The 18,333-nt window shown below is 34.1% G+C and overlaps 1 protein-coding gene across 3 annotated transcripts in view; it reads right to left on the minus strand.

Moving 5' to 3' along the window:
* B3GLCT (beta 3-glucosyltransferase) overlaps window positions 1-18,333 on the minus strand; it is a 128,426-nt gene that overhangs the window by 28,326 nt on the left and 81,767 nt on the right. For all 3 annotated transcript variants that reach the window (XM_031960738.1, XM_031960736.1, XM_031960737.1), the window contains exons 8-10: window positions 16,906-16,969; window positions 10,821-10,952; window positions 8,231-8,300 (exon numbers count right to left, since the gene is read on the minus strand). In XM_031960738.1, coding sequence (XP_031816598.1) covers window positions 8,231-8,300; window positions 10,821-10,952; window positions 16,906-16,969 — 266 coding nt within the window. The remainder of the gene's footprint in view (window positions 1-8,230; window positions 8,301-10,820; window positions 10,953-16,905; window positions 16,970-18,333) is intronic.

Below are 18,333 nucleotides of genomic sequence, written 5' to 3' on the forward strand. Positions count from 1 at the left end.
GGCTTAACACGGTGTCTGGCACATAGTAAACATTTAATAAATATTTTTGATTGATGAACTCTTAAATGTACATATTTAGCACTCACCTTTCTCTCCCCCCCCCCCCATTTTTAAGTTCCAGTGCTACATCACCAATTGCCTGCTGGACATCTCTTGCATAAGCACCTCAAACTCAACCTCTCCAAAATGGAACTCATTATCTTTTCCCCTAAAAGTTGTCTTGATTCCTGACTTCTCAATTTTGGTTGAAGACACTACCATTCTTTTCATCCTCCAAATCTGCAATTTCATGGTGGTTCTCAAAACTTCCCTTTCCATCCCTTTTTCCCATCCCATTTAATCAGTTACCAATCTTGTTGATTTCACTTTCACAACATCTCTTGCAATCATCTCCTTCTACTCACAACATGATAACCTTGATTCATTCATTTATTCTCTCTCTCTCTCTTTTTCTCTCTTTCTCTTCCTCTCTCTTTTTCTCTCTCTGCCTCTCTTATCTTCCCCCCTCTATTTCTGTCTCCCTCACCACATACACACACACACACACACACACACACACACACACACACACACACTGATTTACCTTTTCCCTCCAGTCTCTCTCCTGGGAATTTATTCTCTATATAGCTGTCAAACTGGTGTTTCTGAAGCACAAAACGAACTATGTTACTCCCTTTTTCAAAACACTCCAGAGGTTCCCTAACCTCTGGGACAAAATGCATATCCTTTGGCATTTAAAGTTCTTCACAGTCTGGTTTTGACTTATTTTTCCAGGATGATTACACATCACTTCCTCTCGCATATTATTTCAGGCTTTTGCCCCATATGTGACTTTCCATTGCCTATATCTGTGCTTTGCATTTCTCATAACCAGAATGTTATCCCTTCTTAACTCCAACAACTGATTGAATCAACTACCAAGAAATTTTTAGGGCTCAACAACTCTTGAATCCTCTTCAAGGCTTACCTCAGATATCACCTCACTTAATTCACTTATTTTGAATGCTCTCCCTACCCCAAAATTATTTCATACTTACCTTGCATATATTTTGCAATTGCTTATTTATTTAAATGTTATTTCCAGTGGAAAATAAATTCCTTGCAGACAGGGACTGTTGTAATTGCCTTTGTATTTCAAGCCCCTAGCATAGTGCCTGGCACATAGTAATCTTTTAAAAAATGCTTGTTGAATCAATGAATGAATTAATATATTAAAGTGATTGATCCTAATCCAATGCTAAAGTAATCTTCATGCCAGATATGGTCTTATGATTTTTCCCTAGTCACAGAAGATATAGTGTACACATGCTTTCATTTTAGTAAGAGGTATATTAAATGAAAGACAAGGTAGGGTTGCCATAAAAATTTTCATTTTATTCTTGCCTTCCAAAACCTTGTGCAATTAAAATCTTAACCAGGGCACTGAATTGGCAGCTTATTTTTGCATATAATAAAGAAAATGACTTACCATAAAATAGGGCTCTCAGGAGCATGCAGTCACTATATGTTCACACTCTTGGGTAAGATATCCTCCATTGCATAACACTGGAAGAAGCTGTGAGGAAAAGTCAAGAATTTCCCTCAGTCTTCAACATGTGTTCTTGCAAGGTGTACAAATTGTGCATTCATTTTCCTTGGCCTTTAGCCTTTAGTTCCTTTTTGCTCTGACAACTAATCAGGATGGGTGATTCTCCACCAATGAGCAGATTCAAATGAAACTGAAATAAAAATCAAGGTTGACTTTCCTCCTACATCCAACTACATTCTCCTGCTGGAGTTTTAAATAGTAATTACCAATATCTTAGGATAGTTCTCTTTCTCAGATCCCCTTCTTTTTGCTTAAAATAGTAATTATTACATGCCAGAGAGGCTAGAAATTGGCAACATCCTGCAAGAGGATTGATTTTCCTTCTACAATATATGAAATAAAAAGTCTCCCAATTTAGCCAATTTTTTAAAGGTGTGAACAATTATCATTAGTATCATTAAGGTATCATTAATGCTCTTAGTTAGAGAATTGTACATGAGATTACCTGATCACTGTATTTCTAAAGGATTGAATGTTTAAAAAAATACCATTTACAGTTATAGATTTCACTTTCAATCAATTCAATTTAACTTGATTAATTTCAACAATTAAGTGACATCATGCTAGTGTTTGTCATTTCATACATCAAGATATCAAATTAAGAGGGAGAGCCTCTTCAAAAAGGTTAGTTTACAGCAAAATAATTAAAAGTAAAAGCAATTAAGAAGGTTAAAAAATACTTCTATTGTGAAAAAGCTCAACTATATAAATTACATTTATCTTCCATGTGAATTTAGAGGCTCCTTAATTAAAGGAGCAAAACAGTATTCTGAGGTATACAACATGCATATTTATCCTTGTATGCTTCACTGCAAAAATGGCTTAAGCCAAGTATGGAAATAATCCTCAGATGTGCTATATAGCTGCCCTACAATCAATGATAGCTTTTGGGCCTACTGAGGAAGAAATTATTATGTCAATTACATATGATGTTGAGTCTCTTTGCATTTGCCTGACTACTTAAAAATGATTGGCATTTTCTCAATGGGACAGATCCAGGACCACAAAGAGGAAAAAAATAAAAATATATTTTTTATACAGTATATACTATATATATATGTACATATATATATGTGTATATATACATATATGTATACTCTATGTGGGTATGATATATATGTAAATATAGGTGTGTATAATATATAAGAATACACACTAAAGGGAAAAAATTTCATGGAAGTGATTAAAATCATTTTGCCCCACTGATTGAAAGTGACATCTCCAATTAATTTGTATCTTCAACCACTTCAGAATCCATAGGGAGTACTCAAGAACTAGCTTTCATCTGCAATTATTAATCTAATTACTTCTTCTAACAAGGAAATTGTCTTCCACCTGGGTTCCTTGTAACCCAAGCTTTACTTATAAACCTATTTAAGACCCACACACTATACTGTTCATTACCTGCCTACCCATCAAATTATTCAATCAAAGAGAGAAAAGTAGGCAGGGGAAAATCCTAATGTTTGTTTTAGTAGATTGATGTGGATTTTACTCTGTGATGCAAAATCTCAGTGATAAAGCTATTTACCTTTTCCTAATCTAAAAGAGAACAAACTATTTAAGAAATCAAGAAGCTGTGAAAAGGAACTGAAGGCTGAATAAGTAGCAATTTTGCCTCTTTAATTAGATGGGAGACAGCAGGAAGATGGCACATCACAACCCACCATTTAATGAGCAACAACAGCGGCTGCTACCACATACTTGAGACATGCACATGATCTGCATAAAAAAAGCTAAGGTAAGGAAGATTCTTAAAATTTTCTCACAGCTCCCATTATACAATGAAAAATATACGCACCCAAGAGCAATGAATCAAGGTGAATAAAAACTCCATTGGTTTTCCTTATTTAAATAGTATTTTGCAGCATTTAATGCTATTTGTTATCCTTATAGAGGTTTTAAACGTCTGTTTAAAAGCCTTACCCATGTTCAGAACTTAATAGAAATGCTGTTATATAGATGGAGTAGATATGGATTTTCTAAGCTAAGTTGAAAAGTATGTGTTGATAAAAATTTGATGTTTTAAGTAAAGGTACAGAGTATCACAGATATAGAATTCAAAAAGGCTGGTTCCATCAAATAGCTACTTTTCCTTCGTATTAATTGAGAATAACCACAACATTTTTCTTTTGAACACTGGTCTTCCTCCTTTATTGCTAGTCTACCTCAGGAAGTAAAAACTAAATTCCATTTATGTCATTTTGTGTTCCCTTCATGTCCATTTATGTGTTAAATAAATCAAGTTAATACACTAAAGGCAAGAATGGAATTTTCTTGAGAGCAGTTCAATCTATCCTTACAAGTTGTTAATATTTTATATAATCATCAATAATAGTTTTATTGCTAGAAAATGTGTATTGAAAGAGAATACTCGTGCATCTTTGATTAGGGAACAGAGTAAATTGAGCTGTAGGTCAGAAGTTTAAATCTTTTTTCAGATATTTATTAACTGTCTGACCCTCGGGAAAGTCTGTCTGACTCAAGTTTCCTGATCTGAAAATGGAGATAAACAACAATACTCTCTTCCCAGAATTGTTGTGAAGAGCAAATGAAATGGTATTTGTGAAGTATCTTGCAAAGCTTAAGGAACTATATAAATGCTAATTATCATCACCATTGTATTAATATTATTTAACATATAATACTGAAACTATAATAAGTAAACCAATTGCTACTCCATATTCTTGTGCCTACTTCCCTAAAGTTTGATGGGGCAGAGGAATTAATCATTTTTATAGTTTCTTTCTCCTCTGCTTCTTGGCTAGTCTGTGTTTATCAGCATCTCCATCAGAGTATATGCAAGGGCAGAAAAAAACAATGACACTCAAGACCTAATATTTCTGCTTAGGAGCATATAATTAGATTTGGAAAAGGACTCTAAAGTATCACCTAATTCCAATCCCATATTTTTTAGATAAGGAAACTGAGATTTAAGGAGGGTAGTGATTTATCTGTGGTCACACAGCAATGGAAATGTGATATAAACCAGATCTTCTGATTCTAGAGTGGGTATTCTTTCAAATTTAGCATGCTATTTATTCATAGCTCCTTGTTACTAATAATTAATTTGTTCAGTCATTTCATTCATGTCTCATTCTTTGTAAACTCATTTGGATTTTTTTTGGCAAAGATAATGGAGTGGGATTTGCCATTTTCTTTTCCAGCTCATTTTACAGATGAGAAACTTGAGACAAAGAGAGTTAATATACTTGCCCAGGGTCACACAGAAATAAGTATCTGAGGACAGATTGGAACTCAGAAAGATGAGTATTCCTGACTACAGACCCAGTACTCTATTCATTTTGCCACCTACCGGCCCACTAATAATTAATAACACTACCAAAATAGATGGCAAGAAAGGGAAGCCAAATATTCCTAACCTAAGGCTGAAACTGTATTTTAGGGTTTTTTTTGTGTGTGTTTTTTTTTTTTTTTTAATTTCATTCTGTCTTCCTTAATTTAGAAAATAAAGAGTTGGCTTTTGTGAGCTTCTAAATGCTGGCTTTCTAAAGCTGATCTTCAAGAGAGAATGTTCTCATCATCAATGCCATTAAATAGTATTAAATGTGTATGTGAATGCACATTGTACTGCTTTGCATCATATTTCTTGTGGCATCATGGATATAGAGCTGGAAATAACCTCAGTGTCTATCTAATCCAGCCTCCCATTTTATAGACAGGAAAATTGAAAGATGAAATGACTTGTCCAGAGTGACAGAGGTCTCCAGTGACAGAGACCTCTGTGAACCCAGGCTCTATGACTCCAAAGCCAACGGCCTTTCCACAATGGTACTCTCTCTTGGTTCTTCATGGCAATAGCTCTCTCTTTATTCCCCATAGCAATAGCTCATGACCTTTATGAAGAAAACATGGCGCTTCTCCCAACCAGATGGTAAAGGACTGGAAAGGCCAAAGCTCCAAGTTTCTTAAAGCTTATAACAAATTCAAGGGTCATAGGAAAATTAGAAATTCTCTCACACTGGAATGTTTCTTTGAACAAAAAAAAAAAAAAAAAAAAAAAAAAAAAAAAAAAAAAAAAAAAAAAAAAAAAAAAAAAAAAAAGAAAAAAAGAAAAGAAAAGAAAAAAAAAAGGTATGACATTCAAATGAGTTTTGCAACAGACTTAAACAGAAATTCAACCAGGTTTCAGAATAATCACAAATATTTACCATTCTCTGTGATTAGAGCCAAATAGTTAAAAGAAATCAACATATTTGGTTGCTTTAGGAGCTTAAATGTTTATTTGTCTGGTCAATTCCCATAATCACGGCATTGCACATTATTAGAAGTGATGATTAGGCTAGAGCACTCACTTTATAAATGAAGTGCTGGCAGTCGAGAAAAATTAAGTGATTTGTTTGGGGTCACAGAGCATGTCATTAGCAGAAGCAGGATTAGAATCCAGATTCCTGAATCCCATGTCAATTTTCTTTCCATTGTGTCACACTCTTCCTGATTTTATATTCTTTTATTTAATAACCACTTTTTAAAAAATAAGGCTAAAAACAAGTTAGTAAGTGAGGTTATTTTTGGTTTTTGTGAAATAGGGTTCCTATCTTTTACTGCTTCATCTTTTAATATTCCACTCACAAAATTCCATCTAATTTCAAGCTGTATTAAGTTATTTCTTGTCCCCCTTATCCAGTCATCCAGCAATTTCTGATGATGCTTAAATAGACAGAGAAAGGGAAAAGTATGTGTGCAGGAAGGATATTCTCTTCTCTTTAGGAGGAAACATTTTTGAATCTTCTTTTTTAAAAGCTTATATTAATAATGTCTTAAATGTTATTATGGCTTTACAATGAAATGTAACACTCTGATAGCTTGCCAACAAAATGTTGCATATTATAACAAATATCTGGATTCATCTTCATTTTGCTACTCTAAGATTTATCTTAGGTTCTTTTTTTTTTTATTAAGAATTATGGTTCTATGCACATTTAACATATATTGGATTACTTGCTATCCAGGGTGAGAAGATGGGGGAAGGGAGGAGAAAAATTTGGAACACAAGGTTTATTCAAGGGTGAGTATTTAAAATTATCTTTGGATGTATTTTGAAAATAAAAAGCTATTTTTTTTAAAAAAAATATGGTTCTAAAAGGATTTTGAGTGTGGCAAAAGCTTTCCCCCTCACCTAGCTTTAAAGGACAGAATGATCAGGGGAAGGAAACATGAGGCTTCAAAAAAAGTCATGGGACTGTCATTTTCTGCTCAGAACATGTGTTGGTCTCTCCAAACCTTCTTTAGCCTGGCATCTAGACAGCCAGCACAATGTGGGAAATTGCAATGAAGCCAGATCTAGCAGTCTGCACTTCCATTTCTAATTCAGCTGGAACTTAAGACAGAGCACTGGATTTGGAGTCAGAAGAACCTAACTGTGTGACCCTGGGCTAATCACTTAGCTAAACCTCAGTTCTTTCATCTATTAAATGGGAGGTGGTAACTATCCCTACTTCACAGTATTAAACTGAAAATCAAATGACATAATGTATGTAATCTACAAACATTAATATGCTACATAGATGTGAGCTATCATTATTATGCTGTTGTTGCTGTTTTGCATACTCAGAGAAAAATTAATCTTTCAATATTATTAAGTACCTACTATGTGCCAGGCACTGGAAATACAAAACAAAGGCAAAAATGAAATAGTCCCTGCCCTCACGGAGCTTACATTCTGTAGGCAGAAGTAACATATAAGCATAAACAAAATAAATGCAAGGTGATTTTCCAGGGGGAGACATGAGAAACTTGGGGTGGGGATCAATCAAAAAGAAGCGTCTTATATAAGGAAGGATAGGATGATGGATTTAGATCTAGAAGGAAGTTTGGAGGCTATTTAATCCAGCCCCCTCATTTTAAAGATAAGAAAACTGAGGCCCAGACAGGAACTTATCCAAGATCATAAACAATAAATAGCAGGGCTAGGATTGGAAACCAACTTATTTGATTCCAAGTCCAATGCCCTTAACACTTTGCCATAATGTCATGTTGCCCATCTCAAGAGCATTCCCTGGCAGTACAACAAAAACCTGTATTTTCCAAAAGTCTTCTCAATTCCAGACTTAGTTAATAGAGCTCTCCTGTTTTATAAAGTGTTATCCTTTCTCATCTTTTTTTATCTCTATTTCACTTACTAATAATACAGTTATTATAAATGTTTTCTTTAGAGGAATAAACAGTAAAATCTAGAAGGGGGATGGATCAGGGACAGTCTTCAAAATTTTCATTGGACCCACTTAATATTTCTATTCCAAACTTTTCACAAGCAATACAAGGAACCTGATCACCAGAACCAGAATTTCAATGAGAATCAAAGATTCTGCACAGTTCAAATTAATTAAATATTTTTGACATATTATCCCAAGAGATATTCTCTAAACTTTCCAGTTTGTGAATAAAAATGGAGTTTAACAGGCATTTAAAGATGTTATGAATTCATATTTTGATTTCATATGAATTCATATTCATAAAGTTTAACCTTTTTGTTAGTTTACCTGTCAAAATGAGAAATACTGTTTAATGCAGATTTCACTGGTTGCCCCCTTTGTTTCTGTCTAATTCTTGTGCTTGTGCCCTTATAAAAAGAGGAGCACATTTACAAAATCCAATAAAAACAAATGATTCAGAACATACTTCTGTCATCATGAAACTTCTTGCATGTTTTTACAGCAACAAAAACAGCCATCTCCTTCACTGGATTTCCCTATGAGGCAATAAGAAAAAAATTTCATGCATTGATAACTTAAAGTGTTTCTTTTAAAGGTATATTATAAAATCAAGCATCAGTTATCCAAGTGCATAAAAAGTGACTTTTTATGTAATTGAACCCAATCCTGCTCCCCAATTAAGATTAGGCAAAGAATGGAGGACATCATTTTAATAGCAATTAAAGTAGCTCTTTCCTCATTATTAATGAACAGGATGGAGTATGCCTAGAAACAGGGACCATTTACTATAACATATTTTAATTAGGAACATATTTATAAACCTATTGTCAATAAAATTAATTTATCTGTTTAAATGTAAATCTATAGTCAGAAGAGTTAGAATAGGAGACTGGAAGATGGAATAAGAGAATAGAGAATAGAAAATAAGAGAAAGAAGACCTGGGCTCTTGTTTCAGCTCCATGCTAGTTGGTAGCAGAACCTTTAGAAATTTATTTTGTCTCCATATGGGCCCCCATTTCTTTATCTCTTACAAATATGTGATTTGGACGATGCTTATGATTATGATAATAGCATCTAATATTGTTATGGTGCTCTGAACTTTGCAAAGTACTTTACACATAATATTTCATTTGGTCTTCATACTAAATCGAAGCAGACACCAAGCCACCTTTCCTAACTTCCTCATTTAGAAATATTAACAACTCATTTTTAAAATGATCCTAGTCTGAACCTTTTAGACGAATGTGATAGAGAAACCTCATCAGCTTTTGTTTAACTATCAATTTCAAAACAATGTCATCTTCCCTTCTTTCTAATTAACCCAGGCAGGTTGTTGTTCAGTAATTTTTGGTAGTGTCTCACTCTTCATGACTCCATTTGAAATTTTCTTGGAGTTTGTCATTTCCTTTTCTAGCTCATTTTACAGATGAGTTCTTGTTTGGTTTTGATTGTAAAGCATTCCTTGTTCAAGATCTTATAAACTGGAACTTCAAAATTACTTGTGTTAAGAGAGATATCCAAGGGAATGAGGTGAGTGTTAAGTTTGAACATTTTTCTCTCTAGGCAAAAAAAATATGCTTACATTTAGAATAATCATAAATTAATTCTTGTTTTTGTTAGATTTATGTGTATAATACAGAATAGAGAATTTTCTTCCCCACCTTTTAGATAGTACTATCTCAAAAAGAAGTAAAATGAATTGCCCTTAGACATGCAGCTGGAGTCTGAAGAGATTTTATACTCATATACTCATATAAAAGAGATTTCTACTCATATTGAGTCCAAGTTCATCATTCTATTCTCACTATCATTTTAAGGTCTCTTCCACTCTCAAATATAGAACCTAGTTTTGAGTACATTTAATTTTAAGGGCAGACATTCTGAATTTGTTAGCAAGGACCATCCTCTATAGATGATTTTTGTTGTTGTTGTTGTTGCCTTTCAGAAGGCCAGTTTTCAACCAGAAACAGGATCCTATTTATAGTTAAGGAAATGCTTAATCTTATGAAAAACACATGAGTTCAAGTTAGCAATACAGTATTCATTGTGCACATGTATCAAGATGCTAAATGTGCTTATGGTGGATGTTTGCATTTTATTCCTTTTAGATGGAAAGATATGAAGGACAGGACTCATGACTTCTCTCTATATTATAAAATACCTCCTTAGCTCTTCTTCTAATAAGACATCATTAATACAAAGAATTTTGTTAGTATGGGGAACTCTTAGTGTAAGAACTTTACCAATTAGGATCACAATCTATCTACTATTTAGTAGGAAAATCTTAAGGCATACAAAAATTCAGCAAATTTATCAGAGTCAGAAGGTTACTAGGTTTTGGAGGAGTGCCTGGATCCCTAATTTTCCAGTCTTTATCCACTGTGGCCTGCTGTCTCTTTGAAAGAAGAGGAAGAAGAATATCTTTTATATGATGATATAGACATAAAGTACTATTCATAATTCCCATGTTTACTGTCTCCATATCCAATTGAGCTTCTACTCTGCTTACAGATTTATTTTCTTTAATTTTGGATATAGTCGTGTTATTCTAGTCCAAAGTCCTTCAACATCTCCTAATTGTCCAACTATTCATATTTAAGAGACATTTAAAAATGACAGAATTGAATATTGAAATGAAATGTTTCATTTGATAATAACAATAATCTTATATAATTTTTAATATAATATATTATGGTTTACAAAATATACTTTTTTCACAAATGTAGTCATACAAGGAAAATCCTTATTTTATAGATGAAGACACTGAGGCTCAGAGTAATTAAGTGATTTGTTCAAGGTCATACAGCAGATCTAGGGCTCCCGTTGAAATCTTTTGACCCTAAATCTAGTGTCCTTCTTCCCACACAATTTATAATAAGTGCTCAGTAAGTTTTAGTTGACATTAATGATTAGACACAGAATCTGCTCATTTGTCCACCATCTGCGAATAATTACTAGGACTCACTGAATCTATAGTATTGTCAAAGATGCCAAAACAGCATGAAGCACACCCAATAAATTTAATATATAAGGTAATTTTACCTATGGTACTCACACAAAGCGGTAGAAAAGTACGAAACATAGTAGCACAACTGGTAGTCTTAGGAGAGCTCATATCATCTGTGCAAAATTCAGGCACTGAGGTAAGATGTGGTCCATTGCCTTTGTCCCAAATGTAGAGAGCAATCTATTGTAAAATAGATGTTTGGCAGGGATTACAGGAAGATAATAACAATACATAAAGTTTAAAAAGGACATAAAGCAACAATTATCTTGACATTGGTTAAGAGACCAATTACATTTGCTTATATTATTTATTAATTACATTATGGTTATAAATCTTCTCTGTAAATCAGCATTCTGAGTACTAAAGGATTCCCAAGTAGATACATGAGTTTTGTAAAGCCATAAAACTCCCATCAAAATATGTAAGTATATATACAAGAAATTCATTAGCCACCAACATCAACAAAAAACCTGACATCTTCCCCCAAGCTGCCTTCTCTTTAAAAGAAAATTGCATTCATTGGCAACCTCAATTATTTACAATCAAAAAGAGGAAGCAGTAGCTCATGTTCCCTTCCACCACTACATTCAACATTTATTTTACTTTCATTTTCTTCATTAAGGAAAAATATTTAAAGTTGAGAACTATAGAACAAAATGAACCTCAAAATAATCAAGGAAATAGAAAAAGAGAGACAGAGACAGAGAGAGAAGAAGGAAGAGGAGGAGGAGGAGAAGGAGGAGGAGGAAGAAGAGGAAGAGGAGGAGGAAAAAGGGGACTAGCTGTGCTTCATGAGATCAAATTACCTGGTCAGGATAAACTTTTTCCTAAAACATTAAAAAAACAAAAAAATATGACTGTTGAGTCACCATCACTGATATTTGAAAAATATTAGGAGAATGAATGAGATAAATACTCAAATTCTGGAGCCCAGATTCTGTCATCTGCCTTTTTTGAAAAAGATAAAAGTGAGTTCTTCAAACAAAGCCAGTAGGCTTGACTTTGATTACTAGCAGGAGTTGAGAGCATAATCTTAAAGGGAAGGATTGGTAACCCTTAGAAAGGGAGTGAGTGCCCACTAAAAAACATGAGTCATCAAAGACATGCCAAACTAACACCCTGTGCTTTGTTGAGAGTGTTATTAAACTGATTAGGCAGAGTGTAACAGGCATGTAGAGTGCAGATGGGTTTCCCTACAGCCTTTTACCAAGTTTCTCATGATGGAGAAATGAAGCCTGGATTCAGAATAGGTTGAATTATATAGGACCTTAAAAAGCATCAATGAATGGATAGATAAGATGAGGGAATATTTCTAATGAAATACCCTAGGGTTAAACATTGACTTTGCTAACAAGTTGGAAGAATTGCAAATCTTAATTAAGATGAAATTTGCTAGCTATAAATGCCATATATTTGGATTCAATAATAATAATCAGCATTTATGTTCAGTCATTTTTTTCAGTATTATCTGACTCTGTGGGTCCATTTGGTGTTTTCTTGGCAAAGATACTGGGATAGTCGGTCATTTCCTTCTCCAGTTCATTTAATGGATGAGAAAACTGAGGCAAACAGAATTAAGTGACTTGGCCAGGCACATAGAGCTATTAAGTGTCTTATGCTAGATTTGGACTCAGTTCTTTCTGACTCCAGGTCCAGCATTTATTCACTGTGCCACCTAGCTAGCCTAAAATTTGCTTTAAAAATACTGTGTCATTTTATCCTCTCAACCACTCTGTGGTTTTAGGTGCTATCATATGCCCATTTTGTGGAGGAGGAAATAAGACAGCTTTAACAACTTGCCCAGCATAAAGTGAGTAATAAGTATTTGAGGCTAGATTCTAACAGTTATTCCAGACTCCAGGTCTAGCATTCCAACCATTATACCACCCAGCTGCCTGATGGAACCAATGCAGGATGAGACATTGCTAGAAGTTTTAAACTGGTCCAGTTGTGCTAGGGATTATTGCAGTATGTGTTTGACACTTCTAAAATAGTGAGTTCCTAGTTTTCAAGCTAGAAAGGACCTGAAAGTAGTACGAGAGAGGACAGGATAAGTATTTTTTTTTGTTTTTTAATTTTAATTTTTAAAAAAATATTTGGGGGATAAGTATTTTTAATAGTATTGAGTATGTGCCAGTCATTGTGCAGAGTACTTCTTACATATATTATCTCATCTAATCCTCAACCTTAGAGATCATCTAATTGACCCCTTCTTCTTACAGAAGAGGATTAGAAGAGTAAAGGAACTTTCCCCCAAAGCCAAGATTAAAATCTAGGTCCTCTAGATCCACATGCTATATATTTTTTTCACTGTACCTTCCTACTTTCCTTTTCAGGTATGGTTTGTGCTAAATGACTTCTGGGACGCCTCACAATTGCCATAGTGTGTACATTTAAGGTTGTAATTAAAAGTCTGCCTTAAAATAGTAGCCTGCATGGATAGTAAAACAAAATGCTGAATAGGTTATAATATAAAATCAGCCAGAAGTCCAAGATCACATGGGTGAGCTCAGTAAAAATGAGCGCAAGTTTCTCTTGAGCAGAACTGAATATATGATCAGGGAGATGTGAAGTAATACATGTTTAATAATGAGTTATACAACTTATCTTTGGTATACCTGGTAGCTCTGCACTTTTGCCAAAAATACAAAAAGACACCTGTTCCCTGAGCTGTTTGCTTCTAATTAGCTTTGGGAAAGATGCCTCATCAACCACAGGGTTAGGAAATATAAGGTGGAGCTACTATAAATTCATACTAGGTGGCACAGTGGCAAGTGCCAGGCTTGGAATCAGGAAGACCTGAATTTAAATTCTACCTCAGACACATCCAAGTTGGGAAATCATAGCCAAGTCATTTCCCTTTTATCCACCTCAGTTTCCTCAACTATAAAAAGTAAATAATAGTAGGTCCTATTGAAGAAGGGACCCTGAAACTCGAAAACTCCTTGAAGGAGAAAATCTCCTTCAACTCTGCCTCAGTGAGGGACTTCACCAGAGAGAAACAAGACAGTTTCATTCTGTTATCTAGGAGGGGTTGGTTCAGTCCTGAGCAAAAGAATTCCCAACCTATTCAATTAAAGATCTTCTATTCTATTCAAATTCCAGCTCAAGCTGAAACCCAGCTTGTAGATGATCCAATTTGGGAATCCACCCACTAGCCCCCACTGGGTCTGACCTGCTTGGGCTGTAAGACCCAATATAACAGCTTCTTTCAACAAAGGTCTTTTGCAGATGGACCTTGGTAACTCCCTTTGCTGAAAGGACCTTCTGTCCACTGAGAACTGCATTCTCAGTGCAAAACTCCATTTTCCAATAGATCTGTCACTACAGAAGTCAGTCTCTTGGTAAAATGATTTCTACCTAACAATAAAGTTTCATTCTGCAATTAATAATTTGGGAATGAGTGAATTCTTTCACTCCTAAAACCTGTGGCTGATTTAAAAGGGGATTCTTAGCAATTCTCTTATAGCCACTAATCTAGACTTTGCAGGACTGTTATAAGGATCAAACGAGATAACATTTGTAAAATGTTTAGCACAGCATCTGACACATAGTAGGTATTTAGTAAATGTTTATTCCTTCCTTCTCCTTCGCCCTCCCACCAGTTGCTCCACATTCCTTGACTTGGGTTGTTTGGTTAGATCCTATATACACAACTCCAGATAATACTAGTCAAAGTTATAGATATCTCTAGACAAAGGTATGAAAAGAGTATATCTCAGAGCTGGACATTCTAACAAATGAATGAAACTGGAAAATGGAATGTTGCACAAAGAAATAGCTGTTTGACACCAATTTGAGTGGAATAGACATTGGGTGAAATAGTACAATATAAGCCAGGATCAGAAAACCAAACTTTAAATGGCAGGTGGGAGGAGTTTCTAGATTTATTCTAGAAGTAATAGGAAGCTACTGAAGATTTTTGAGTAAAAAAGTGATGTGGTCAGATCTCTGTATTAGGAATAGTACTTTTTTCAATTCTAATTTTATTGATTTAATATTTTTCCTTAGTTACATTCAAAACAATTTTTTCATTTGTTTTTAAGATTTTTGAGTGCTAGGTTCTCTCCCTTATTCCCACCCACAATTAAGAAACCACATGTGAAGTTATGTAAAACATTTCCATAAAAGTCAAGTTGTAAGACAAAACATAGATCTCCCACCTTAATGAAAATAAAACACCTCAAGAAAAATTAAGTTAAAAATAAAGAGAGAGATAGAGGCAGAGAAATAGAGAATGCTTCAATCTGTATTCAGATTCAATCAGTTCCTTCTCTTTGTGTGGATGGGATTTTTCATCTTAAATTCTTCAGAGTTGTGGATAATTGTATTACTGAGAATAACAAAGTCATTTACAGCTGGGCATCCCAGAATATTATTATTACCTTACTTTGTATGTTTCACTTTGTTCATAGAAGACTTTCCATATTTTTTTTCCTGAGAGACTCCGGCTCATCATTTCCCAGAGAATAATAATATTCAATCAGAGAAACTTGCTTCAAAAATTCTTTTATAATTTCTATTGCTAATTGTATTTCCCTCCATTTATTCTCTCTCTCCTTTTACATTGTCCCTTTTGTTACTGACCATTCCCTCCCCCAATATGTCCTCCCCCTCTTCTACATCCCATTCTCCTCCTATTTTCCTGCAGGGTAAAATAGATGTCTATAACCCTATTGAGGTTGCATGTTATTTCCTATTTGAGCCAAGAAGATTCACTCACTCCCCTTTTCTTTCCCCTCTTCCCTTTCACTGTAAAAGCTTTTTCTTGTCTCTTTTTTTTAATGGCGGATAATTTTCACCAATAGTATTTCAATAACTGTATGCTGCAGACTAGAGAGAGGAGGCAGCTCATTTTATAGATGAATAAACTGAGGCAAACAGAATAAAGTGACTTTCCAAGGTCACACAAGTAGTAAATATCTAAGGTCAGATTAATACTTGGGAAGATGAATCTTTCTTACTGCAGACTTGGCACTTTGTCCATTGCACCACCTAGATGTCCCTCAAAGATTATAGGAAATATACACAATCGTATACATATGTACATATATACACATACATATATATATATATATTATATATATGTAAATATGTCTATATATACACTATAATAATAGGAAAAGATAGCATCACATCTTTCCTGTAAAACTCATGAACTATAGTGAGAGACTTGAAAAATATCATGGAGTACTGTCTATTTTAGAGCAGAGGGAAAGATCCAATGAATAAGAGGCAGATCCAGGAGAGAATTAAGTATAGAAGTAAGTATAGACACCTACTGAGATGGTGGCCCATCATGGACACCTCCAAGTTGGAATTCACCAATCAGAGGATGAGGCTGCAGGGATGGTGATGCCATGAACAGAAATCGCTAAGTTAAAAAAAGAAATCAACTTGGGGAGAAATATAGTGTGTTCCATTTTGGACTGATGATTGAGTTTGATGTGTTTACAAAGTGTCCAGGTAGCATAACTTCACATTGGTTTCTTAATTATGGGTGGGGATAAGGGACAGAACCTAGACCTCAAAATTTTTTAAAACCAATGTATAAAAACAATCTTTTTTTGAATGTAACTAATGTAATGTTAAAAAACACTAAATAAACAAATCAAATATAAATTGTCTAAGTATTCTGGGACAGGTATTCAGGAAAGAGATTAGGACTAAATAAGAATTTGGGTGCATTATTGCATAGAGATTACAATTGAATATACAGGAATTTATGATATCACCAAGGCAGAGATTGTAAAGAGGAGAATCAGGTTGAGGACATAGCCTTGAAAATGTCTTCACTTATTAAGTAGGAAAATGATGATCTAGAAATGACTAGACAGGTAAAAGAAGAACCAAAGGAGGTCTTTACACCAAAGATAAAAAGGAGAAGGTGGTGTAGGGTCAAAAACTGGAGAAACATCAAGAAGGATAAGGATCATGTAAAGGAATTTCTCAACATGTAGTATTTCACCTCTGGGCTTATTTACAGTTTTAAAAACTCAAAAATGCATTTAACAGCACTGAGAATTGATTGTTTATGAGGGGGAAAGTACTACTAGAAACTTAGAATTTTTCCAGTATCAAAATCTTTCAGATTTGATTACTCAAATATTCAACCTAGTGGAATATGACTTACCTCGTGTTTTAAATCGATTGTAAAGTCAGACTTCAAGGACTCACTTTTCAATCTCTTGGTAAGCCTGGAAAATAAAGGCAATTAAATTTACTTTCTGTGAAGAACCCAAAACAAAACAAAACAAAAAAAGAGAAGAAAGACACTTTTAGGATATTTTTAAAGTTTAAATAAAATCATGCAGAACTTTTTATTATTAATTAAAAACTTTTATAAAGAATAAAAGAATAAGACAAAAATTACACTGTAAAGATGCTAAGAGAATGGAAATACAAATCTTTTGTTTATTATCATTACAATACCAACGGTTATATGCCACAAATGCTGAATTCAAAACACTTCAAAATGCCAACTTTTAAAATGAAGATAATTTTATCATCTACAAAGAGACATACTGGAGCCTTTGAAAAATAATACAATATTTATTTTTTTAACCTGGCTGTACTTCGACTGAATTATAGGAGAAAAAAAGAAAATAGGAGAAGGAAACAAAAAAAGGGTAACGGTTGAAAACTCATTCTACAATTTTTGATAACTCCCATATATTTTTGCTTTGTTTGTTTGGGAGATTACTGGGTAAAGTAAAAAACTCATCTTACTTTTCCTTGAAGTGATTTCTTTCTTTCCAAGTTGAGGTTCATACAATGAACTGGACTATAGAAACAAACACTGATCTGTTTTATGATTCCCATAAAATAGAAGAAATTCTGTTTTGATATCTAGTTATTTTAATAGTACTATGTATATCAGGGGTCCTCAAACTTTTTAAATAGGGGGCTAGTTCACTGTCCCTCAGACTGTTGGAGGGTGGGACTATAGTAAAAACAAAAACTTTATTTTGTGGGCCTTTAAATAAAGAAACTTCATAGCCCTGGGTGAGGGGGATAAACGTCCTCAGCTGCCCTATCTGGCCCGTGGGCTGTAGTTTGAGGACCCCTGATATATCATTGGTTTCATCTATGAGAAGCCATAGTATTTTAAATGTCTTCTACTCACAACATATCCCAAAGTATAAAAAAGCATCAAATTTTAAAATAATAACAAAATTTTTGTTGTTCATTTGTTTATTACATCTTGGTCAAAAAAGATTTTATTCAAAGCTCAGTTCTACACATATGCAAGATAATGACATGGAAGATAGATCATAATTTATATTTTGTTGGATAGCAGTTGATCAACAGATGCTGTTATAAGGACTCCCTGATTTATAAATGACTGACATAAAAATGTGTCTTTCAAATACAGCCTTCCTCATCCTTTCAATTAAACAATTCAATCCTTTGTTTTCTTCTGTTCTCTTTATTTTAAAAAATAAAGTTCTTTCAACTAAAAAGAAAATAACAAATGACAAACAGGGAGTTAATAACGAAAATAAGCAAGAAGACAAGACAGCACACAGAGGCTAGCACCACTGAATGTATTCAAGTCATT

The sequence above is a fragment of the Sarcophilus harrisii genome, chromosome 3 (genome assembly GCF_902635505.1).
Source record: "Sarcophilus harrisii chromosome 3, mSarHar1.11, whole genome shotgun sequence".
Taxonomy (NCBI): Eukaryota; Metazoa; Chordata; class Mammalia; order Dasyuromorphia; family Dasyuridae; genus Sarcophilus; species Sarcophilus harrisii.